At 51.7% G+C, this 25,469-nt stretch overlaps 1 protein-coding gene and 1 long non-coding RNA gene across 4 annotated transcripts in view; one reads left to right on the top strand and one right to left on the bottom strand.

Annotated features, from left to right (window-relative positions):
- The first annotated feature begins 324 nt into the window (after positions 1–324).
- The window catches only part of LOC116624585, a 28,293-nt gene continuing 3,148 nt past the window's right edge, over positions 325–25,469 (top strand). Inside the window, exons 1-4 of one of the 3 annotated variants that reach the window (XR_004297918.1) lie at positions 325–686; positions 16,492–17,861; positions 22,086–22,203; positions 22,779–22,927. This is a non-coding gene — a long non-coding RNA (uncharacterized LOC116624585). Of the gene's footprint in view, positions 687–16,491; positions 17,862–18,146; positions 18,323–22,085; positions 22,204–22,778; positions 22,928–25,469 lie in introns of those variants that run through there. The other 2 variants (XR_004297919.1, XR_004297920.1) reach the window with 2 other exon arrangements.
- SIM2 (SIM bHLH transcription factor 2) overlaps positions 1,647–25,469 on the bottom strand; it is a 46,282-nt gene continuing 22,459 nt past the window's right edge. Inside the window, 7 exon segments of the mRNA XM_032392643.1 lie at positions 1,647–2,469; positions 2,471–2,886; positions 3,503–3,671; positions 5,079–5,226; positions 17,770–17,876; positions 22,851–23,050; positions 25,104–25,189. Of these exon segments, the coding sequence (XP_032248534.1) occupies positions 2,397–2,469; positions 2,471–2,886; positions 3,503–3,671; positions 5,079–5,226; positions 17,770–17,876; positions 22,851–23,050; positions 25,104–25,189 (1,199 nt within the window). The 3' untranslated portion in view covers positions 1,647–2,396.

Raw genomic sequence — 25,469 nt, 5'->3', positions numbered from 1 at the left:
GCCGGCGGCGCGCAGCACTCGGGCGCCGCGCGGGCCAGCGCCAGCCGCGCCCCGTCCCGGGCGGCCTGGCGGGCGGCCTTGGCCGGGCCCAGCGCGGGGTCCTCGCGGTAGTGGCCGCAGCTCGGGAAGCTCGGCGGCGGCGGCGGCGGTGGCGGCGGCGGCGCGGTGTCCTCGCCGAACCTGCGCGCGGCGGCGGCGGGCGCTGCGGGGACAGGCGACACGTTAGACGCCCGCGCGGGGGAGGAAGGGGACCAGCCCAAAGCAGCACCAACCCGGCGGGTCCGGGCGCGGCCACCACCACCCCTCGGCCACCCGCGCGGCGCGCTCCGCCCGCGCAGCCGCCTGGGCCCCTTGCCCTCCGCGCCCGGGTCCGCGCCGTCCGGTGGCAAGCTGCAGCCTGCAACCCGCGGCGCTCTGGCGGTCGCGTTAAAGAGCGGAGAGCAGCAGGTGCAGTTCCCGGAAGCCGGTACTCAGGGGGACGCCCCACATCCAACAGGTTCTTTCGGTGTCCAGTCAGTACTCTTACAAGACTGAGGTGCCCGGTTCTTGTCTCTGCCGCCCAGGTGCAGCGCGCGGCCGGCAGCACCCCTCACCGCCCTGGCCACATTGCAGTGCGCAAGAGCCGCACGTGCCTACTGGCTGCCGTACTGGACGGCGTTGGTCTAGAGGCTTCCGCTGCCTGACGGGTAAGGTGGCCCCGGTCAACCCTGTTTCTTTTCTTTTTTGCTTTTGCTTAGTGGGGAGGGTGGGGTGGTAATCCCGCCTGCTCCTTTTCGTGCCGTCATAACTAAAGTTAGAGCCACCCTCACCAATCAGGTGCCTGCAATCAATTAGCGCCCTATGGTTTTTTTGCTTTGTTTTTTTTTTCTTTCTTTTTTTTTTTTTTACCTTAAGACAACCTTTGTCTTCCTTTAATATCAAAAAAGACTAGGAAGTAGATCACAAATTGCCCCCAGATTAGCACCTTTGGTCCATTTTTACCAAGTGTATGACAAATGAACTCCTTATTAATCTCTTTCACTTTCAAAATAGCAATTTAAAAAAATATATAATACTGTGTGTTAGTTATATCACTGGCCAGCATCCACACGCTAAGAAAAAGAATTCTTTCAGGTCAATCTCAAGTGAATAATATTTTCAGCTGTTATCAAAATGCTTAGCTTTGTCTTTCTTGTCGTCCGGGGAAATCCCTTCCTTGGTTATTTGAGTGATCCAGTAGCTGATGGTTCTCTCTCCAAATCTGAGAAACTGGTGGCATAAGGACTGGCCCAGGCCAGAAGGCAGGGCTGCACTGCCCTAGTCACTGGCGTGTTCTTTTCTAAGCTGGCTACTTTTGAAAAGCATGTCCTAGTAATCTCCAACACGGTTAGCTTTCTCCCACAGTCTATCCCTCTTCTCAGATTGAGAGACGAAATGGGTCTCCGCCTTGTAAAGACAGAGGCTGAGCAAGAGACTCCCCAAGCAGCCCGAGGAGGAACAGAGCCTTAACTGCCTCCAGAGAGGGAAAGTAGAGTGGGGAAGGAGGGGGCCCCGGAGAGCTCTCCTCTTTAGGCAGAGGCTTCTTTTCTGAGCATGTAACATTTACCCCGAATGTAGTAGCCCTTGCAGGAAATTTGCACCATCTTGGGCTACCCTCTGAGCAGTAGTTAGTTCTGCGCGAAATTAGAATATACCTCTTGCAGCTACTCCTCAACCCCCACCTACCCTCTGCCTGGGGGTTGGTCCAGTGAGCAAACAGGAGTCTGCCTGGGCCTGGGGAAGCTGGTGGCACATCCACGGAGGACATTTGCTTGTCTGCCACAAGGAAGAGCTGGGGGAGGGGCCGTTCCTGTCTCTCTCTTGTTGAACCAGCGGTGCTGGGCAGGCACCTACTGTGTGCCAAGCCCTGGGGTAGTAGGCATATAGGCATATTGTATGGGTTATGATCCCATTTTACAGATGGAGAAACTGAGTCGTGTTTATGTTGTTTGCCCTGGGTTGGTGAGTGACATTTCTGTCTTTGGGCTCATGAATTTCTGCCACTGTTTTCCACACTTTGAAAACCAGCGTGGGGAGAAAACCAACAGCGTCCCATATTCATTTTTGGGTGGAGTGGAAAACTAATCTTGTAAAAGAAATGCGGCTGGAGCATTCTCAGTACCTGGGAGCTGGGTTTCAAAATCACTTTGTCTCTCTCTTGGGGAGCAAACGAGGTCAGGGTTTCTGTGGAGGGTGGCTGAACCCCCCCCCCCCGGGTTCCTCTGCCCTCTATCCTGTCACCAGCACCACGAGAGGTACACGGACTCGGTCACCCTGCTCGTCTCCCTCTTGCGAAGGCGCTTCCCATCAAGAGCAGGAAAGCACAGGAATTCCTACTTACAAGCAGGAAAAGGAAAAGTTGGCCCAAAGTGTGAGGATCAGTTTTCCATCTGCCACCCACCGCCACCACTGCTGCTGTTCACGGTCCTGCCCCCTCCCCTCGTGCGAACATGACCCACCTTCGTAGTTTGGCACGAGGCCGTGCCGAGCAGTGTTCACCGGCGGCTCGGAGAGGTTTTTAGCTGGAGACGGGCTGCTAGGCACTAGGGGGTTGGCGTAATGCCACTGGCATTCACCACTGGCTGGCAGGGCGCTCAGGAAAAAGCGTGCCACCTCACACGGGGATCCTTGGGGCTGCCCGAATTTGGCCGGCAACATTGGCTTTTTGCTGCTGAAGACGTGAGAGTCCAGAGGGAAGTGTCCATAATGGTAGGAGAAGGGCAGGCTGTAGGACGGGGCGTACAAAAGGTCGCTGCTTTCTGAATGGAGCTGCTGTTCTGGGGGCGCCGGGGCGTTCGCCGGGGGGCTGGCTCTCCAGTTTCCCAGCTGGCTGCACTCCAGTTTGTCCATTTGGAACGAGCTGTATTGCTGTTTGGCAAAGAAGATGGATGAAGGGGCCAGTGAGAAGCTGCCCTCCGGCCTCACCAGACCCCACCCTCTAGGTTTCAACCGCATCCCTGGGCTGGGCCTACCCTGGCCACCGCCGTGAGGTCCCAGTGGGGACAGGTGCACAGCAAACAGTACCACAGTGACCCTCCCCCTGCGTGGAACGAGCTCTCCCCAGCCCAAGCTGACCACATACCAGATACACATAGGCACTTTCTCTTTCTGAGACGTTACAAACTACTTTTTTTTTTAAAGGAAGGTTTTCATTAAAAAACAAATGCTATGGAAACACGATGCACTGTGCTTTAAGCCACATTCACGTGGATTCCAGCAACATGAGGTGCCTTCCTAATGCAGTCTTTTGTCCTAGACCCGACGAGTCCTCCCACACGTTAGCTTTGCGTGCCTCCAGGCTGTGTCTCTGCTGTGTGGGGGGGACATCCCCAGGGGACTCGGCCGCACCGCACAGGGAAACTTCTGGGCCGGGAGACCCGCTCTGCAGTCAGAGGCTCGGCATTCCCGGACGGGCTGGGGGTCCTGAGCAGCCCCCCGGGCCAGGTTTCTGCTGCACCCTGCCCCAGCAGGTCCCGCGTGTTACCTGTAGGGGGTAAGGGTTTGTTCTCAGCTTTGTCTTCATCTTCGTATTTTTGGGTTTAGCTAATTTCCTAGTTTCTTGTGAGGTAGACAAGGCAGTCCTCCAGGAGTCCTGGCACTTGGACGTAGACACCTGGTCCAGGGACAACTGCAGTTCCTTGTATTCGATATCCCTGAGAAGCAAGGGCAGGACAAATCATGTCCAGCAGGCTGCCCCGGAAGAGCGGCTTCCCTGGCCCGCACCCCCGAGCGAGCGCATTCACAGAGCTCCAGCACAGCGGCTCACTGAGGTTGGATGGGACAGGACTTGAGCAGAGGGCAGGCCACCCTCATGATAAAAGCCCCCCCACCCCCACCCCCGAAGGCTTGGGCAATGCTGAGTGAGGTCAGTGTTATCCAGCAGGAATAGCGGGCGGGGGGGGGGGGGGTGTAGCTCTCTCGCATCCTCTAGCTCCCAAACACGTTTCCCTGGGACACCATGGGCCACGAGGAAGTGTGTCAGGGCAAAAGGAAAGGGCAGAAGCATTACTTATCAGTTTGGGTATCTGGGACTCAGCTGCTTCTCTAGTTAGCACCCAGCGGGGTGTGAGTGGGGGACCGTCAAGGGTCCGGGAGCCTGGCTGCCAGCCTAGCCCATTTCCACAACAGGCGCCGGTTTCTGCCCTAAAGAGCTAACTCAGCATGGTCGTGTTCATGGTTGGAGGGCGGTGAGGAAGCTGCCCAAAGTACCAGCCCACACCTGTCTGCTTAGGAAGAATCATTAAGGGGCTAAAATGCTTTCTTCCCTACAGTTTTGCTAAAATCACACTCTAGTTCTAAAAAAACAAAACCGAACCAGGAAACCAGGGACCTGGCAATCATTCTGTGAAAGAACTGAGAGCCTAAATCCTTACTGCCTTAGAGCACACTTGAGGACCTTGTTCAGGGTGGGGCTGGGGGGCTGCAAGGGTATCAAGTTCAGGGCCAGAGCTGGGTGCAGGTGATTTCACATACAATAGCCATGGTGGGTCCACAGTAATATATGGTCCCAGGGAGACTCATGTCCTCTTGTGCCTAATCGTCTTAAAAGTATTTGCAACTGAACTTGACCTTCTGGGATTCTAAAGGGGCCATTCATCATCACCTGCAATGGACTATACAGAAAGACAGGGAAAAAATGCGAGATACCTCCTGTCCCACACGGCAGGAGCATGCAAGATGACCCTGATGTTTGTGGGCACTAAGAGCGTACATTTATATTCCTGATGTGCAGCCTATGCAAGATGGAGGGAGAGGACATCTCCCACCTGTCCCCTGCCCCCCCACACCCCTCAGCTGGTCTCTGGGATCTGATCTTCAGCTGTACCTGGGGCAGGGCTCCCTTTCTGGTGTTCCCCCCACTGCCTAGCACCTGGCTCTCTGTGCTGAGTACAGAAATAGTTTGGACCTTCCCAAACGAACATTGTTTAAATAAAAACAACAGGAGACAAATGAACAGTTTCGGAAAGAGAGAGAGAGAGGTAGAGATGGTGCTTGTGGGAGCGGGCTGATGAGGGACAGGGGAGGAGGAGAGAGCAAGGAAACAAATACGTCTGACTTACGTGAGGACATAATTGACACTCACGATGCAGTGTGGCCGGGACGAGCGGCTGTTGTGCACGACAGTGGCGTAGCTCTGCACCCACACCCAGCCACCCAGCTTGGACAGCAGCCGGTAGTACTTGGTGGTGACCTGGCCCTTCACCAGCACTGCAAGCACAAGGTGACATGAATCCCGAGGGACAATTAGCAGGCCCTGCTTTGGGGACACCGCCCCCATGGATAACCTACAGCCCCGGTTCTGGACTTTTTTGGGGTCAAGGACACCTCTGAGAACTTGACAAAGGAATGGGCTTTCTCCACGGGAAGGTGCATGCTTGCACGCGCACACGCACACGCACATGCAAGATTTTTGCCTACGATTTCAAGGGGTCCGAGGAGCAATCTCTCCCCTCCCCTGTCAAATTTAATAGTCACTGATTTCATTGGGAAAAACAATTAGTCCCCGTACAACATTTGCACCTGGCAGAGTGATAAAATTGGTTCTGCTTTTCAGTTTCCCAAATGCCACGATTATGTTATAATCCCCCAAACCCTTAATCCCCAAAACCCTTAATAGGCACCAGGGGGAGGGGGTGATGTAGTTATTTAAACAAAATAATAAGTACATTCAACCAAGTGTCAAATTGTTGATACTTGCTGCTCTCCAGAACATGTGTGTATTCACAGTGAGACTGCTATTCTGTTGCCTTTTATATTTTCTTTCCATTAGCCCCACTTTTCCTCCGGCCTGTCAATTTCCTATGTTGCATATGTAGGAAAGAACTCTCTTGGCTAGTTTCTGAACACTGGGCAGATGGGGCCATCTTCCATGCATGGGTGCAAACTCCGGAGTGCTGAGCCACGCTCACTTCCAAAGCCTCTGTACTGATTTCCCTCAGGGCCTGGAGGGCACAGGCTGGAGGGGAAGGGAAGTGCCAGAAGCTTTGGGTGGGCAGTGGAGAGGAGAAAGTCCCAGTTAGTCTTCTCCACGGAGGGGGAAGCCAGCACAAATCTAAAAGGCATCCCTTGATGCCCAGATCATGGCTATTGGGCATTCCTGCTTTTCAAAGCAGGGCTGGGCCCAGGGCTCTAGCTAGCAGCCACCTGAGCAGGGATTTGGGGAGGTGGCCAAATTCTGTGCCTGCACTAGTTGGCACTGAAGGAGCCCCTGGGGGCCCTCATCTTGTGCCACTAGGCAGAGCCCCCTCACCGTCTGCCCAAACCCTCCTGGGGCTCTCCACTGCTTTTGTGGCTTCTTTTTGTATTAAGGGTGCTTCTTTATCATCCACTTTAACACCTGCAGTAAAATATTCTGGTGCAGAAGAAAAATTACTGCAAATATGATAGTCAAAGAGCTACTAACCTTAATATAGAAAGAGTTCATACAGATCAATGAAAACAGTAAGACCCTAAAAGTTATATGAGAAAAGGACCTGAACAAACAATTCATCAAAGAATATAAATGATAAACAAATGTTCAATGTATTTGCTTAACTCAAAGCTAGATACCATCCATTAAATCAGCAGACATTTAAAAAGAAAAAAAATATTGTATGGTTCCATTTATGTGAACTGTCCAGAATAGGCACATCTATAGAGACCAAAAGCAGATTAGTGGTTGACAGAAGCTGGGGATGAGGAGGACCAGGAGTGACTGCTGATGGGTACCAGGGTTCTTCTTGGGATGAAGAAAATGTTCTGGAATTCAGTAAAGGTGATTTACACGACATTGTAAATATACTGACAACCTCTGAAAATGGTTAAAATGGTGAGTTTTAGACTATGTGGATTGTATCTCAAAGAAAATAATGAAAAGACAACAGGTGATGTCAACTAATCTATTGTGGGAGGCATTGTCACATGTTGATAGAAGCATGGGTTGGTACGGTCCTTCTGGGAAGCAGTCTGACGGCTCATATGCATTGACACACTGACTTCACTTCCAATAACTAATCCTATTATAAGCAGTCCTGCTTATAATTCTGGAGAAAAAGGAGGGGGAGACCTGACTGCCCAAGAATTAGGGAAGATGGTAAATAAATTTTGGAGTACTATGCAGCTATTGGAATAATGATTAATAAGAATTTATAATATAATGGGGAATCTGTATGGTATAATGATAAATGAAAAAAAGACACATTCAAGACCACAGAAATACAAAGATCATATGAGACTGCTATGAACAATTACATGCCAACAAATTGAACAACTTAGAAGAAACGGATAATTTGCTGGAAACATAAAACCTATGAAGACTGAATGATGAAGAAACAGAAACTCTGAACAGGACTGAAGGGATTGTAAGGGGATTGAATCAGTGATCCAAACCTCCCAACAAACAGAAGTCCAGGACCAGATGGCTTCACTGGTGAATTCACCAAATGCTTAAAGAAGAATTAATACCAATCCTTTTCAAACTCTTCAGAAAATCAGAGGAGGAGGGAACACTTCCAAACACATTTATGAGGCCAGCATATCCCTGATACCAAAACCAGAGAAGGATACCACAAAAAAAGGGGAAATTACAGGCCAATATCTCTGATGAACATAGATGCAAAAATCTTCAACAAAATATTAACAAACTGAATTCAATACATTAAAATGATCACACACCAAGATCAAATGGGATTTACTTCCAGGATGCAAGATGGTTCAATATCTGCAATCAATCGATAGGATACACCACATTAACAAGGTGAAGGATAAAAATAGATGCAGAAAAAGCATTTGACAAAATTCAACACCCATTTATGATAAAAAAAAAAAAACACCTCTCAACAAAGTGGCGATATAAATGTCCACTGCACATAATAAAGGCCATCTATGACAAGTTCACAGCTAATACCACACTCAACAGAGGAAAGCTGAAAGCTTTTCCTCTCAGATCAGGAATAAGTCAAGGATGCCCACTCTCACCACTTTTATTCAACATAGAATCAGAAGTGCTAGCCAGAGCACTTAGGCAAGAAAAAAAAAAATAAAAGAATAAAAGGCAACCCAAAAGGAAAGAAAAAGTAAAACTGTCAGTATTTGCAGATGACACATTATATACAGAAAACCCTAAAGACTCCATAAAAAAACTCTTAGAACTAATAAATGAATTGAGTAAAGTTGCAGGATATAAAATCAACATACAAAACTCTATTGAGTTTCTACACATTAATAATGAGCTATCAGAAAGAAAAATTAAGAAAACAACCCCATTCACAAATTACATAAAAAAGAATAAAATACCTAGGAATAAATTTAACCGAGAAGGTGAAAGACCTATACCCTAAAAACTACAAGACACTAATGAAAAAACTGAAGGAGACACAGATTAATGCAAAGATATCCCATGTTCATGGAGTGGAAGAATTCATATAAAATATCCATTCCACCCAGAGCAATCTACAGATTTAATGCAATCCCTATCAAAATTCCAGTGTCATCCTTCAAAAAAAAACCAGAACAATCCTAAAATTTGTATGGAACCCCCAAAATTCCTTAAAAGATGAAAAGCAAAAATAACAAGTGGTATTACATCTCAATAAAAAGTTTCTGCACAGCAAAGGAAACCATCAACAACATGAAAAGACAACCTACCGAATGGGAGAAAATATTTGCAAATCATATATCTGATAACTTTCTCATGCACCTATTCGCCAAGTTACTAACAAGTTACTAACCCCCTGTGGCTCAGTTTCCCCATTTAGAACAAGAGGATAATCATACTCCCTACCTCACCCGGCTGCTGGGAGGATAGATAATCTGTGTGAAGCTTCAGAACAGTGGTGCAGACACAGAGCAAGGACTCGATACATATTAACTCTCATTATCTGACTGGTCAAATTACAAGGAAGTTTCATTTTCTTCTTCTCAGCCTTTCTTGATTGTCTACATTTCCAGCAATAAGGAGGTATTCGTTTTTTAATAAAAGTGAACAATTATTCTTCCCACAGCTAAGTAGTGTTGGGGGGGCGTTCGGGAAGTGGAAATGCAGCACGCCTCGGGCCCCACGCCCCTTACTTAGCCGCACGACCGCCATCCCACCCAGACGAGGGGCAGGGCTCCCCGGGACAGTGCAGACACGAGCTCTCTTCCCCCCCGGGCTTGGCATGTGCACCTGCGTGGGCTCCCTCGGCAAGAGTGAGATTCCCTGCCGAAGAGCGCAGACAGAGGTAGTAGGAAAGAGCTCTCTTTACAATGCTTCTCCTCTTGGGGTTTGCTTTTTTAACGGCAAAATCCAGTTTCTATTCCCAGCTCAGGTTTGCATGCATGGCCTCATTTCAGCCTCCTACAACCATGGGAGGCAGGCATCACCGGGAAAGTGGGGCCAACAAGTCTTACGGGCACAGCTGGGGCCCCAGGCTGGGTGTTCTGATGACTCCCTTTTCTCAGAGTGACCCCTGTGGGAGGAGAGGCAGCAGCCTCCAGAAGGTTCTCTGTAGCTACATTGAAAGGAGAGGTGGAAGGAAGGTTAAGGGAGACTCAACCAATTTGCTTTTGGCCCCAAAAAAGATGTGAGAAGATCCAACAAGGGTCCCATGTGTGGATTTCCCAAGCGGCCATTCCTTCTTCAACAGAAGTGCTTATGAAGCAACTCAGCTTTGAAATCTGTTCCTAGTGGTATCTGGAGCGCCCCCGGCGATAAGACCACATGCTTTTCCTTTTTCCTATATTGTCCCTCCCTCCCTCCCTCCCTCCCTCCCTTTCCTCCCTCCCTCCCTCCCTCCCTCCTTCCTTCCTTCCTTCCTTCCTTCCTTCCTTCCTTCCCTCCCTCCCTCCCTCCTTCCTTCCCTCCTTCCTTTCTTTTTTGAGAGAGAGAGAGCGAGTGCGCATGTGCAGTGGGGAGGGGCAGAGAGAGGAGAGAGAATCCAAGTGGACTCTGCACTGAGCGTGGAGCCCAACATGGGACTCAATCCCATGACCCTGAGATCAGAACCTGGGCTGAAATTAAGATTTGGAAGCTTAACCAACTGAGCCACCCAGGCGCCCCCATACTTTCCTTATTTCTTACAACATTCCTAAAACCTATCCATAATCATCTAAGCCAGATACAATAAAGCCAGTTTATTCCAAATATTTTATATTAGGATTCCAATGGCAGAAGTTGCAGAGATTTTATTATTTCTGACCCTCCCTGCCTCTGTTGTGATGGGACTTAGATACGGAGACCAAACAGACATATAATTTTTTTTTTGCTTCCCTATGACCCATGGTGAGAGTCCACATATCAATCCAAGTTGAAATCCTAGACACTTACAACATTCCTTGGTTTGCTCTAGCTCCCCCTCCAGTCTGTGGTTCTTAATTAGCTGCCTGAAATGATCCCAGGGTGGAGGACTATGAGGAAGGCCCTGCTTGGAGGTGATGGACGGGGGCAGGCTGGAGATGTCCCCTAAGCTGTAAGCTCTGTGTGCAGAGGCCCTGGCCCTGGAGCTTCCAGGCCACAGTATCTCCAACATCGAGGTCTAAGATGTTTCTTTAATCAGGTTGGCCCATGCTGAGATGGAAGCCAGTGGTCATGGTTTTCTGAGGCTGCTTTGGGGTGGGAATTCTGGTTCCATGAATTTGCTATCCAGAAAAGTAGGTGGCCTGCCTGGTTCCTCCAGAATTCCTTTTGAAGGCGCAACCAGGCCTCTCAGCCTCACTGATAGGTAAACCTTGGCCTGGAGCACAATTTCTATTTCTATTTGTTTGTATTTCTATTATCTATTTGGGCTATTTTGAATTTTAAGAGCTGAAAAGGACACTAAAAATGCCTGTCGTGATTGAATAGTGTTCCCCCAAAAGATAGGTTCCACATCCTGACCCCTGGAACCTATGAACGTGACCATATTTGGGAAAAGCGTCTCTGCAGATGTAATTAAGGATCTCAAGATGACATCGTCCTGGAATAGGGTGGGCCCTACCTCGAATAAGTGCCTCTCTAAGAGACAGGAGAGGAGAAGACACACATATGGGGGGCAGCCAAGGCAGAGACTGGAGGGTTGGGACCACAGCCGAGGATTGCCAGCCGCTGGCAGAAGCTAGGGGAGGCAGGAAGGATCCTCCCTCAGTCCCCAGAGGAAGCCCAGCCCTGCTGACACCTTCACTTCGGACTTCTGGTCCCCAGAACTGTGCGAGAGTAAATTTCCATTGTGTTCAGCCCTCTAGTTTGTGGTATTTCGTTAGGACAGCCCCAGGAAACAAAACCACCCTCCATGGGAAAACTGGTGGGTGCGATCCCCACGCTCCTCCTGCTCTTATCCCCTCTGCCGGCTCCGGCCTCGGGCGAGTGTAGCCAGTGAGACTCAAGAAAAGCCCCGTGTGGGCGCCTGGGTGGCTCAGTTGGTTAAGCGACTGCCTTCGGCTCAGGTCATGGTCCTGGAGTCCCTGGATCGAGTCCCGCATCGGGCTCCCTGCTCGGCAGGGAGTCTGCTTCTCCCTCTGACCCTCCCCCCCTCTCATGTGCTTGCTCTCTCTCATTCTCTCTCTCTCAAATAAATAAATAAATAAATCTTTAAAAAAAAAAAAGAAAAGCCCCGTGTTCCTCTAGGGAGCGTGTACGGTCCCCACACAATGCCCTGCTCTACACCGAGGCGCTTTGATGGGTAGGACGGCGTGGAAAGCACCTTCAGGAAGAATGTCTCCAAGGGCCACATTGTGGCACCGACCATGGAAGATGGGCTGAGCCTGACCCATCTGTCCCCCGAAGGTACAGTGTACACCTCTAGATGTCCAAACTGCTTCCAGGGATCAGGACAAGGTGTAGATCACACTGTGCTTTCTAGGATTATTTACTGGTCCATCACTCGTGGTTCCCCCTTAAGGCACAGGCTTCCCCACACCTTCACTTGCAAGACAAAGACTCCTCTACCTCCAGACCCTGCGTGGAGGAGAGTATCTAAAAAAGGATCTGAGTATGAGTTAAACGTGGTCATCCATGTCCAGCCCAGAGGCAAGCAAGGCCAGCAGCAGGGGCTAGGGTCGCCTGAAATGGAATCGTCACAGTAGACTAGAAACTCCTTTCAAGTTCATCTTCCATTTGAAGACCTCCGTCCCCTGCTCCACAGTGGAGCTAGGAGTGTGTGCAAACAGGTATCCCATGTACCACGTAAGCTCCTGGGTGGGCTCTGTTGGTGGCACAGAGCTGTTGTTACTCAGCGTCCTTCGGACGGCCGTGTGTTGGCCACAGGCTCTTCCACTCCCTACTGCCCTACAGTTGCCCAATCATACATGTCACAGGCCTGGCCCCATAAACATCTGGTTTGTGACTCTTGTGGACCATTTAGGGTGTGTTCTCTCTGGGTGTCTACCGGCTGTCCTATAATTTAGTTCTAACAGTTATTGCTTGAAATCTGTAGACCACATACTCAGGCTTTGAAGCCTTGCTGTGATCTTGAAATGTTCTGACAGTTGGACACGGCCTGTGTTCTCTGTGATTTGGGCCCACTCTGCAGAGGGGCCTAACTGGAGAGCTCGGTGACATTCTCCTACCATCTTGGACAAATAGCCTTGTGGACATCATAGTTCTTCCAAACTGTTGTGTCCAGAAGAAATCTGCCTGGTGTCCCTCAACATAAATCATCAAGGTCACTGATATCAGTCCCTTCCCAAGCTGTGTATCGCCCTGAGGCCACATGACTGTCATGCCCGCGCCGGGGCCCACACTCAGCAGAGCCACCCCGGGGATGGCAGGCGGGGAAAGGCTGGGAGGGTCAAATACATTCCCTAGAGGATCCGTGTTCATTTTTCCTTACAAAAGCTTCTGGGCAAAGCCCTGGCACAGTCTGACTTGCAGAGAAGGCCCAGGTCCACAGGGACACAGAGGCCAGGATGCGAGGGCCATGCTAGCCCCCGTCTTGCTGACCTCTGGAATCCCATGCTCCCCAAAGACTGCACTGCCCAGCCCTGCTTCTCTGTAGGAAGCTGACTTTCTGGAAGGTGTTGAATTCTCTTTCTTTAGGGGCTGTGCTTTCTTTGGACCCTGTGGATCCCTGCTCTGGGTTAAGATAATATTTTGAACAATGTGTGAAAACCATTTGGCTGACTGTGGTCCTCCAGAGCCACCGCTGCCTTATGTCCAACTCTGCTGCTGGCAGAGCCCTTCGCCCCATCTCCAGGGATTCCGGGGTTTTGGACGCCGGTGTGGAGAAAATCTGGCCTTGGAAAATCAGACAGTGACCTCCCTGGGTGTTGGCAGATGTTTCCTGTGCTCAGTGACCTCATCAACCGTGAAGACAGATGTGTCTGTATGTCTCCCTATAAGAGGAGGCCAGCGCCCCCCATGGCCTTGGAGTCCCGAGGGTCACCATAGTCCTGGCCACCTCCAGCCGCCTTCCGTTGTGGGGGATGGAAAGGAAGTGGCACAGGCCGCCCTGCATGCCTGAGCTCCTGGGGCAACAAACCAGGCCAGCTCCAGCTGTGATCGGAATGAAGGACTTGAGTCCCAGGTTGGCAGGGGCCACTATGCGGATCCGGGATCCGGGTGAAGCCTGGAGGGCAGGAGGCTGGGGCCGGGCCCCTGAGCCCTGCCGTCAGTTACTGAAGCACCACGTGACAGGACTGGAAAGTCACATTTCCAAATGACGAATCCTGCCTTCTCAGAATTCTCACCTGTACCCCGAAGCCGGCCTGTCCAGCTGGGCCTACTACTTGGGTAAGGACACAGAGCTCTGAGAGAAAGTCCCTGTCATGGACTGAACTGTGTTCCACCCAAATTCATATGTTGAAGTCCCGTCCCACAGTACCTCAGGATGTCACCGTATTTGGAGATAAGATCTTTAAAGAAGTAATTGAAATAAAATGAAGTAATGGGGGGGCCCTAATCCAGTATGGCCGGTATCCTTACAATAAAAAGAGATGAGGATGCAGACACACACAGAGGGATGATCACGTGAGGCCACAGGAAAAAGATGCCCATCTACAAGACAAGGACAGAGGCCTCCGGAGAAGCCAGCCCTTCCGACACCTTGATCTCAGATTCAAGCCTCCAGAAATGTGAGAAAACACATTTCTGTTGTTTAAGCCCCTCAGCCTGTGGTATTTTGTAATGGCAGCGCGAGCAGACCAATACAGTCCCCATAAGGATCTGAACAGCATGAGGTGGAAAGCATTGTCCAGAAACAAGAACTTAGGGCGCTTGGGTAGGGCTGGAAGGAGCTGGACACATCCTCTGGAGGAGAGCTGACAGCAGATGACACCATGTGAGGAGTGAAAACAGAACTGGAAAGGGTGGGGGGCTTGGCTTTCCCCGGCCTCCCTGGGGCAGGAGTTTGGATATGGACAACACTCCAACTGACCAACAGGGACCCTGGGCAGTGGGGGCAATAGGGCCCCTCAGAGAGAGGTGACCAATGCATGCAAGGACAAGACGACCACCTGGGCTGGGAGGTGAGGAGCAGCTTGTGCAGGGAGGGCTGGATGGAGAACACCTTCATGAAGCCTGGAGACCAACGAGGGGAGGAGGCTGAGGAGACACAGGCCTCTGGACCTTTGCTCTGATCGATGCCTCCTCACATCCCTGCCCTCACCGCGGAGGGCACCCAGCAACTTCCGACGGCCCCATCTCCCTCCTGACGCCTTTCTCTGGCAGGGCCCACTCTGACAGATGTGGGGGGGCAGGGGGTTAATAGTCCCCGAGAGCGGCCTTCAGCCGACCACTGGCAGGAGCAGGAATATAAATACCTCAGCTCACTCCCCTTGGCGCCATGACTGAGGCCCAGTCAGACAAGCCCCTCTTAAGGCTCCTTCCCCTCCATGCCTTACTTCTCTCTCCCCTAACCACGTTTCAGTCGCTGTCCAAATAAACTGCTGTACTTGAACTCTCGGCTCAGGGCCGGCTTCTGGAGTTGGCCCCTCTGGCCCCAGGTGTGCGTGGGGAGACTGGAGCCTCAGGTACCTCACAACACAGAGGTTTCAGAACTGCCCAAGCTCCACACAAGACCCGGCTTCCAAAGACCAGGCTCTGCGTGTTGAATACGTCCCCTCTTCATCTGAGAGTCCCAGCTTTGGAGGGGAAAGTAATGGTTTTCCTGAGGGGGACATCCAAAGATGGTTCCGGTCCTGGAGCCAAGGTGTGAGCTCTGGAAGACTAATTCCCGCCCCTATTTGTGGGTAAGAGCCTCGGCTGTTTCTCCATGTCAACGCTCCTCTGGCTTATATCTGGAAAACTGGCAGAGGGGAGTCTGGGGCCGACGTGGGGCTCATGGCGGATCCCAAGGCCGCGCCCCGTCTCCCCCCAGCCTGCTGGGCCGTGCTCTCTGCCTCCAGTCCCTGTGGTGTTTCTCCACCGTAGTGAAGGTCACCGCACAGTAGCAATCATTGCCAGTGTTGCTATATTTAATTTTCTTTGATTTACCAATTCTAGCCCATTTGGAGAAAATAAAAAACCACCGCGCTCCCTCTGGTTTCTAAATGCTTCTGTCTTTTCCGTGTGTCTCCTGGAAGCCTGTGTATGTCTCCCCTTTCAGGGCTCCCTTGGATAATCGAGATGTCTAGAAATACCAAATCCCAAGTGAGATACGGTGAATTTATCATGCAGATTGCAGAGGACCTCTCAAATGAAGTCCCTTCAGAAGCTGGCTGAGCTTGGGAAGATTGGGGCTCCTGATGGAGCAGAGACAGTCTCCACGTCTAAGAGCCATCTTGTGGTAGAAACCGCTCAAAGCTTGAGAGCCAAACAGGCCTGGACTCTAGTCCTGTCTGACTCAGCTGCTGCCCTCCCACAGGCCTCCAGCCGCGGGGCTCACCTGCTCATCTGGGAAATGGACACAAGGGCCGCCTGGCTCCCCGCAGACGAGAGGCCAGAATGGATACATGGAAAGCTTCCAGTCTGTATGGTCACAAGAACCTCCCGCTGATCATCACTGTGGCCTTTATTACATTATTACGTTTCCAGATACAAATACAAATTGTATTTATTTCCCCTGGGCGGGGGGAAGTCCCTGCTCCCTCTGTCAGCCAGGCAGCGCAAGCGATAAGAAATGAGATTTAAAACGAAGACTTTTAATTCCATAAGTTTTCATTCTCCGTGCTTAGAGGCCTCATGTCCTCCAGCGCAGCCCCACATTGAGGAGCAACTGTTCCTGCAGGTAATTCGGGGGATATCAGGGCTTGCTGGATATCAGGGCTCCTGACAAGCTCCTGCCTCCACGGAAGGGGGCTGGGGACCCGTGGGGTGGGGGCTTTCAGAGCGGCCACCTGCCTTCTCCACGGGCAGTGGTAGTGGCAGGGAACGTCCCTCCCGGGCCACCCCCCCCGGCGGTGCGGAGGTGTGGGCCCTCACGCCTGTCCTCCCTTCTAGATTGTTCTGTGGTGATGACGCTGCTCCACACCCTCAAAGCAGATGCCTCTTCATCTCCCGACCGCTCTCGTGACTCCAGAGCACACACTCTCCGCTTTCTCCCTGCCTGGCAAGTCTCCCCAAGAACTGATTCTGTAACTGACACTTCCTACCCTGTTTTCCAGCTCCCGTATGAGCGAGGCTGACCTACAGATCCCATCCAAACAGTGAGCAGTTGCTTCCTGACCAAGCTGCTTTCAAGAATGGCAGGGATGTTTGTATCACGATTCGGTTACTCGAAACGCAAGAGATATAAAGGCTGCTCACAACTCTGAGTCTGGCGGTGCACGGCGACCTTTCCTCACTGTTGTGAATCAAAAGCGAGCAGGAAGAAGCTGTCTGAGTCTGCCCAGCAACACCCTAGTAACTGCCATGCCCGCTGGGTCCCAGTCGACACTGACTGGGCAGGTAGACCATGCGGCCAGAGTGAGCAGTCCTTGGACCTGTCATCCACCCTCAGCTTGACACCAGCAACTTGTCCTCTAATGTCTCTCATCAACACGAAGCAAAGCAAGATGGGGGCCATGCTGTCTGGGCTGCACTGCGAAAGATCTGGCCCCTCCACCCATCTGCACCCCCTTAACAAGCACCCCTGAGCCGGCCATTGGCATGGAGGGCTGGGCTGTGAGAGGATGAGGTATCCCACTCCATGCCAATTCTTTGCTGCCTCAAGTTGGATTCTAGAAGAAAAGTGTCACTTCTTTAAACATTTCGGTGACTCGAGCCCCAGCCCCCCCCATCCAGATGTTCACCCAACTGTCTGCATTGGCAAATCGAATCCTGAGTATTCACTCTTTCCATGCTGACTTCTCCCATCCTGGGAACCTGGGGTCTCCCCTGAGCTTGCCAACGGGTGGTGGACAGGGGTCAGAGGCCGGCTGCTGCCTGCTTCAGCTCCAGGCTCTGCCGGCCTCTCACCGTGTGACCCCAGGCAAGTGGCTTACCCTCTCTGAACCTCGGCTCCTCCTCAGTAGTCAAAGGGGGAGATGAACATGAGACGCTCCCTCACTGGCTTGGCAGCATATTTAGGCACTTAAATCAGTGCCCGACGGTAGTAAGGGCTCTGTACGGGTTGGTTCTTTGCTGGTCGCCCTCACTTGCAACTGGTGTCCAGACGTCATAGAGAAACTGAGGTTCTAAATCCACTATCTCCAATCCAGCAGCTCCAGCACCATCCCACACCCGCCGGAGTGTCACCTGAAGATGAGCTTGGACGTCTGAGGACTGACCAGTAGCTGTGCTTAATTAACCAAGGGGTGGATGGAGTGTGCAGGGGGTTTAAAATTCATGCGTGCACAACGGGCGACCATTGTACCAAACAAGGGCCGCCTTCCTGCTCCGTCCTGACCACCTCCTCCCTGGCTAGCCCGGCCCACAGCCCGGCGCGGGTGAGCGGTACTCACGGAGGTGGTGTGCGTAGCGGAGGTGGAAGACGTCACAGCCATGCACGTGATGGTAGAGGGTCTTCTCGATCAGGTCCTGCGGCTCATACCCGGTCAGCTCGGTCACCCTGGGGGTGGGGGGGGACAGTGGCTCTGTGGGTTACCCTGCTCTGCAGATTGTCTTTCATTTAAACTAAGATTGGTTTTGCCAACTAATCAAGTGCTAAAAGGCTCAGGGCGGGGGGTGATGTTGGTTTTGGAAACCGAGAATGATCTTTTTTATAAGAAGAGAGTCTTTGAACTCTAGCCCAGTAGCACTATGCATGAGCGGGAATGTTCTTCTGAAACTACCAGCTAGAAGAACATTTGGGATGGCTTAACGTGTTTTCCTTTTTCAGGGTGAAGCTTCTCTGGGGGCGCTTACCAGTGAACTTTGATGCTGATAGTGGGAGAAAGACCCACTCTCCAGGGGCTTTGGGGTGACGGTCCAATGGGAACCTTTGGTTTTTTTATTGTGGTAAAATATGCATAACAGAAACTTTGCCATTTTAACCTTTTTAAGTGTACATTTAGTGGCCCTAACTACATCCACAACGTTGTGTGACCAGCACCTTTTCCATCTCCAGAACTCTCCATTGCTCCCCACCCACCCACCCAGGTAAGCTTCACTCTCCCTCCGTCTCTATGAATCTGTCTATTCCAGATAGCTCATAGGAGAGGGACGCCTGGGTGGCTCAGTTGGTGAAGCGTCTGCCTTTGGCTCGGGTCATGATCCCGGGGTCCTGGGATCGAGTCCCTCATCGGGCTCCCTGCTCAGTGGGGAGTCTTCTTCTCCCTCTCCCTCTGCCTGCCACTCCCCCTGCTGTGCTCTCTCTCTGACAAATAAATTAATTAATTTTAAAAAATAGATATTTCAGAGGAGTGAAATGATTTGGCACATGTCCTTTTGTGTCTGGCTTCTTTCACTTGGCATCATGTTTTCAAGGTTCGCCCATGTTGTAGCATGCGATAGGATAGCGTTCGTTTTCATGGCTGGGTGATGTTCTATTGTGTGTAGATACCACGTTTGGTTTGTCCCTTCACCCACTGACGGCCACCTGGGTGGTTTCCGCATCCCGGCGACTGTGTGTGTGAGCCTGGACGTCTCGCACTGGACACGGTGGTCTCAGGATGCTCGGGTTGGGCGGGAGCATCTGCAGACTAGCCGGAGATGTGGACTCCTCCTATCAGTGGAGGATGGTTGCGCAGCCCCGAAAAATAGTAGAACAGCCCCCAAAAATATCGTGACTGCAAGGTAAACCTGCAGTCCACTGGCAAAAGGGCAGCCTGCTCCTGGGGTTTTCCTGCCATTACCACCTCTCTGTTCTCATCAAGCCCCAGGAATATGGATTTCCCATGTCAGCTCTTTGAAGAAAAGCAGCTCTCAAAGTCCAAAACCACATCATCACTGGTGTTCGGATCGCTCCGTCCAGAGGTGAAAATGGCAGGCGGCAACGGTGTTGTTTCCCAGGCCCTGGGCAACTGAGCTGGGAGCCGTGCCCTCAGAGGAGGTGGCCCAAACGTCTTGGTGACAGATTTTCAAGAACAGATGAAAGAGGAGGACAAGAGGGATTCTAAGGGAAGGGAGGCAGTCCTGGGGGGCAGAGGTGGGGCCTGAGGACGGGCCGGGACAGGGGGTCCTGCTGGCATGTATCTGAAATGTTGGCTGGAAATGCAACAGGGAAATCTGACCTCATTCCGTAACCTGCTCCCCTTTCTGTTGAGTTCTGTGTGGGCTTTGGGTCGTAAATCTCCAGGAGCCTCATATTTCCCTGGAATTGGTCACTATTTGGTGTACACATTTCCATGGTGTTCCATCAGGGCGGGAAGGAGACGGGGCTGGAGGTAGGTGGGAAAGGGAACGTGCCCCAGCCTTTAGGGGCTCGGGCGACTTGTCTAAGGGCCACCTAGAACTTCAGGCCCCACTGGAGTCGAACTGTGTGGCAGGAAAACTGAGACCTGGCTTCCCCCCAAAAAGAAAACCCGGCATCTCTACTGTGTCAGGATGAAAGATGCTTCCCAGACCCTTTGGAAGTAAAGTTACAGAACAACGGCCCTGAACGTGTAAATGAATCAGAAACACATGTATTAAGTTTCTCATCAAAGTACACGCTGGTTTTAAAAATTAAAGGAAAAGAGAAGGGTCTGGCAGCACGCCCTCCTGGTTTTTTCCAAACCTCCAGTGTCTGAAGACCTGTCAGAGGGATTTGCCAAACCCCAAACATGGCTGGGTTCACCCATCCTTAGCAAAAGCACCAGCTACAGTTTCAAAGTGAAATACCACAAAACCCCTATGAACCAAATTTCAGGTTATGCTGAGTTCAGTTGTGTCTGGGATTACACTGGGTGGGGGGCCAAGTGGCCACCCCCCAGGTCCACCACCCAGGCCCCTGTGACTCTAGGGCTGCTGGACTTCAAGCCAACCCCACACTGTGGCTTCTGGGGTTTGGATGCCAGGAGCGGACATCTCCCACCCCGCAGGGCCATCCTGCTGACCTCTGAGTCCTGGGCCGGCCCCTCTGTCCCCCAGCCCAGAGGCCTATCGAAGACCGAGCTGCAACAGACCGGAGACCAGAGTGAGTGTGAAGAATTCTCCAGCTCGTCACCGACCCTCTTAAGTATCTCCTAGATGACTGGAGTTCAGAAGCTTTGCTGGAAGCTTCCTGGTACTTAGCTGGGAGAACAGCAGTGGACTTCTGCAGAGACAGGGAGTCTTCTTCAAGATCACTGTCTTTCTTTCCTACTCACCTCAGGGGTCCAGCCCTCACCCTGATGTGGAGGGATGCTGGCATTCGAGAAAGTCCATGCCTGAGGCTCCCACCATGAGCTGGTCTCTCAGCTAACTTCCAGTACCCTCTTCTGCAAAGCCCTCCTTTTGTCCTTCGCGTTTCAAAGCTGTGTGCATCGAACGATTTGAGAAGACCTGAAATCTCTTCTCCCGGGGAGACCTCTCTCTTTCCTCTTCTAGAGAATTCACTGAGCCCCAGAGGCTTTTCCTAGAATCCTCAAAGGAAAACTAGGAGACAGACATAACATGGGAGACCCTCCCAAGTGTGTGAAATAATGAACTTGGACAGCTGAAATTCCTTTCAGTTCACTTTTACAAGTGGCTCCTGAATCCAGAAAGAACCCCTTCCCACGGCCTGCTGTCACTTCCGCCACACCCCCAGGCAGCCCAGCCCCCCGGGGCCCCTCTCTGGGCAGGGGTCTGTCTTCGCTGCAGGAAAACAGCATTTGTCAGCGTCTGGCCGCCCAAAGGTGCCAGCCTCCTTCCCCCAAAGAGTTATATGTACTCCTTCTGGGAGCACAAAGCCAATCTGTCATGTCAACCTTTGTCATTTCTCTACCTATGAACGGTTCTGAGGTCCTGACGTGTGCTAACGATGACCTAGGCTAATTCGTGTCTTCGCCTCCCGCCCCTAACCAGGTATGTGTGATTTTCTCCCATAACTGGTTAAAGTGACCAATTTTATGTCATGTATATTTTACCACAATAAAAAAGGTGGGGGAAAAAAATCTATAAGTCTTAGCAAAAATATATATATATATTTATATTTACAGATGGATGTATCTATCTCCTTTCTCCCAGAAAGCTTAGCCACGCACACCCAAAAGCAGAAGCGGGGTCTCTGAACATTTAGTCCTCCCTGTACAGCTGAGGACTCTAGGGGGCTACCCGGCAAAGTGACTCACCTTGCAGGCCCATCAGGCTTTTTACTTGTACAAATGCTTCCTGTCTATGATCAAATTTCCCCTTCCTAATAGCCTGTGGGTAGCCGAGTGGGCAGGGCGGGGCTGACTTGTTTCACAGATGAGAACATGGAAGCCCCAAGAAGCCCCGCAGGCCTGAGGCCTCAAGGCTGGTGAAGCCTGCAGGCTGCCCTGGGGGTCGGCCCAGCCGGCCGCTGCGGCCACTCCCAGCACACCCCTCCCCGGTGCGGCGGGCTTGGGCAGGCCTAGCCAACAACACATCAGGGCTTCCACCTTGTTCACTCTCCCTTCTCTCTCTGAGACGAGATCCTCAGACTCAAGTAGGAGCCGAAAGGATAGTTGAGAGAGATGGTTCTGGGGCCACTGCATCTTCGCCCTCCCCGCCAGCCAGGGGGCGCCCTCCCAGCCCAGGCCCAGACGGGGCACCCACTGAGCTTGTGGCCACAGCCTTCCCCAGGGAAGGCCACCTGCCTGCTCGCAGCCTCAGCTCCGGCGGCTGCCGCAGCCCGAACGGCTTCCCACCAGCCTGCGTGGGCAGCCGCCCCACCTCACGGTCCACACTCACAGTCTTTCTTTTTGATTTTAAGGTCCTACCTACTTGATGGAGATACAAGATAGAATCCCAACATCGTGGGCCCTCAAAAACAGCTAACTTGTGTCCACAACACATACTCCCAGTTCCCACTTCAGTGAAATGATGAAGGGGTAAGTAAATAATAGAAAACAACCTGGAGAGGGCGCCTGGGTGGCTCAGTTGGTTGGGCGACTGCCTTCGGCTCAGGTCATGATCCTGGAGTCCCTGGATCGAGTCCCGCATCGGCCTCCCTGCTCGGCAGGGAGTCTGCTTCTCCCTCTGACCCTCCCCCTTCTCATGTACTCGCTCTCTCTCATTCTCTCTCTCTCAAATAAATAAATAAAATCTTTAAAAAAAAAAAAAATTAAAAAAAAAAAAAAAAAAGAAAACAACCTGGAGAAGCTGGCTACCCCCTGAGTCCTAAGGCTGATAGCAATTCTTCCAGTTCATGACCTGGTTCCACTAAATCATTTTCTAACTCACATTCTTGAGAGAGAGAGCATGCAAGCAGGGGGAGCAGCAGAGGGAGAGGGAGAAGCAGGCTCCCCGCTGAGCAGGGAGCACGAGGTGGGGCTCCATCCCAGGACCCTGGGACCATGACCTGAGCTGAATGGAAGGCAGACGCTTAACCGACTGAGCCACCCAGGCGTCCCCCTAACTCGCATTCTTAGTATGACTTATTCCTCGTTACATTGTGGCTTCACAGTGTAGCTTTCGGGGCAGTTTCCACCGTCGGCATCTTCGGGAACTCTGCAGGAGCATCAGGTGCCAAACTCACCTGGAATCCAGGAAGATCAGCTTCAGGTCGAGGCTGGCCCTGAACATGAACATGTTACTATGCAGCTTGATCTCTGTGATGGCACTGGGCGGCAGTGACTGGCCCACGGCCACCAGCCCCACGATCTGGTAGCACGAGTCATACAGGGACATGTCCAGCACATACTGCCTGATCTTCAAGTAGCCGCTGCAGTGGATGACCTGGGAAAGCAGAGGGCAGGGTCAGCCGCCGGCCGCCCTGGGGGTCAGACCGGCGCCCACTCCTCCTGGCTCGGGGCTGCCCGCCTTCTTGAGCACGCTGGACAATGCCCAGCCCAGCCTCTACTGAGCTGTCGGGCCAACATGCTTCTTTCTCAGGAAACAATATCATAATAAAATGTAAGGGTTGTCTTATCCGATTGACTCTGCTCAAGTAACTCCACAAGGTAAGACTCTAATACATAATGGGTTTAATACATACTCTAATACTAATACGAATACTAATACATACTCTAGTACTCTAATACATAATCCATAATTAACTCATCACCAAGTCACTATGAGATGGCACAACAAAAGCACCATGGGAAGCTAACTGTTGGTTCCATGATGCTCGCTTGGGTACCTGTTAGGCTCATCGCCTCCCAGTGGGACTGGATTTGACATCTGTTAACTTGACATTTATATCACTTGACAAGCTATACCATTCCAGTAAGTTAAGAATTCTTTCAGTAGAATCAAGAGTCTTCCTTTTAATGTATTTTTATTTTGTTTTGTTTATTTATAACTCAAGAATTTATCCCCTTGTAATAAGCAATAAGCAGGAGTGGCTATATAGAAACCTGATTGTTATAGCCAAAAACCATGCAGGAGAGAACATATAGTGTTCCAAATGTCAAACGGAAACATTTATGCAATCTTCAGCCTCAACATTGGCAGGATTTATGTAAGTTAGAGTCAGTAAAATCTCGAAAGGATCCCAATCATCATGACAGCAGTGATGAACAGCTAAAATCTTAAAATCTCTTTTCAAAAACGTTCCTCCAGGACTCCTGAATTCATTCAGTCTTTAGAGCTGCAATAAATCTTAAAATCCGCCCAGTCTATTGTCCCATCTTACTGATGAGGAGACTGAGGACAAGGTAGGTGATCTGTATTGCTTAAGATTAGACAGTTAATAAGCGACAGAAATAACTCAAGACCCAAGTCTGTTGGGTACAGGACAGTGCTGGGAGTTCTCCACCCCTGGTCGAAATAGGCTTCGAGTCTGAGTCAGCAAATAAGAAATGTATCCCCAAACTATAAAACAGAGTGAAGTAAAGTCAAAGGAAAGAGCTCAGTGTGGGGTTCAAAGGAGGGGGCTGAGGAAAGGCAGCCCCTGGGGTGGGGAGGGGGTAGGGAGGAGGCATTCCAGAAAGAGAGGACAAAGGCGGAAGAAACAGTAACTTCAGACTCCAGAGAGGGCACAGAAGCTTGGAAGGGGTTGCTCAGCGCAGACTTGCCCCATCCTGCCCTTCCGTCTGGGAGTGGCTGATTCTGGTGCTGAGGCACCACGCCGCCCGTGGGCTCTGCGGGGGACCTACTCCTGGATTCTGGAGCTAGCCAGAGCAGGGGCCAGGTCTGGCAGAGAAATGCAGCCGGGAGGAACTCTGCCCCTTAGCCTGCGGGCCTCCTGCTGGTCTTCTCCCTTCTCTGCTTGCGTCCCTGATGATCATAAAATGGGGCCAATAATACTCCCCTCAGAGGGCTGCCATGACTATTAATTAACTAGATGAGAGGCCACTGCTGAAAGCCCGTGGCCCCTCGGAACGGGTTCTATCGTTAGTCAAGCACATCATAGTCATCATCCCTGGATTTGGCCGAACATTCGAGGGTAGGGGCACCGTTTCTGTGCTCCGAATACTCGCTGCCGACCCCGCGACAGGGATTCTCAGTAAGCTCGAGGGGCAGCTCCTTCAATGGCACCGACCTGAGCAAAGTGGAACCTACAGGAAAGGAAAATTCTACCCTGGGCCACGTTTATTCCTGGTCTCCTCTGGCGACATCCAGCCCTCCTGGAATATCCTTGTAAGATGCCAGCTCTCAGACCTGCTGCAGAAGCAGAGGCCAGAGGCCTCCCCGGAAAGTTCTGCCTTAGGCAGGGGGAAATGTCTGGGTCCCAGTGCTTGCTGTCTGCCGATGTTCACCAGTAGGAACAAAAGAGAAAGCAGGGAAGACCCAGCGCCAACGCCTTCTCCCCCCCCCCCCCCCCCGCCCGACAGGAGGATCCTCATACCTTGTATCCGCTGCATGTCAGGCCCGCATTTCTTTTCGCCAAGACACACTTCATCCGCAGAAAGAATGACCTCTCTATCTCATACTCTGAAAGCAGGAGTGAGGTTAGATTGGCCAGCTGTCCCCCAACTGCTTCCCCCGATTTTGTCCCAACAACGTCAGTCAACCCTCAGGCCCAGACCAGGCAGCCAGAGACCCCATCCCAGAACGCCCAGCCCCTGCCCAGAGAGTTTCTGCCTGTGGCCGCGACCTGGGTGGGCTGGGGAGACTGGCCCCGTCCTGGCGTGGCTTCCACGTGCTCCAGAGGCAGGCAGCCAGAAACGTGGCCGTAGCAAGAACTCAGGAGACACCAACCTGGGGCCAGGTG

The sequence above is a fragment of the Phoca vitulina genome, unplaced genomic scaffold (genome assembly GCF_004348235.1).
Source record: "Phoca vitulina isolate PV1807 unplaced genomic scaffold, GSC_HSeal_1.0 scaffold68, whole genome shotgun sequence".
Classification (NCBI taxonomy): Eukaryota; Metazoa; Chordata; class Mammalia; order Carnivora; family Phocidae; genus Phoca; species Phoca vitulina.
Note: the sequence above shows the minus strand (reverse complement) of the source record. Positions and strands in the feature narration are given on the sequence as shown.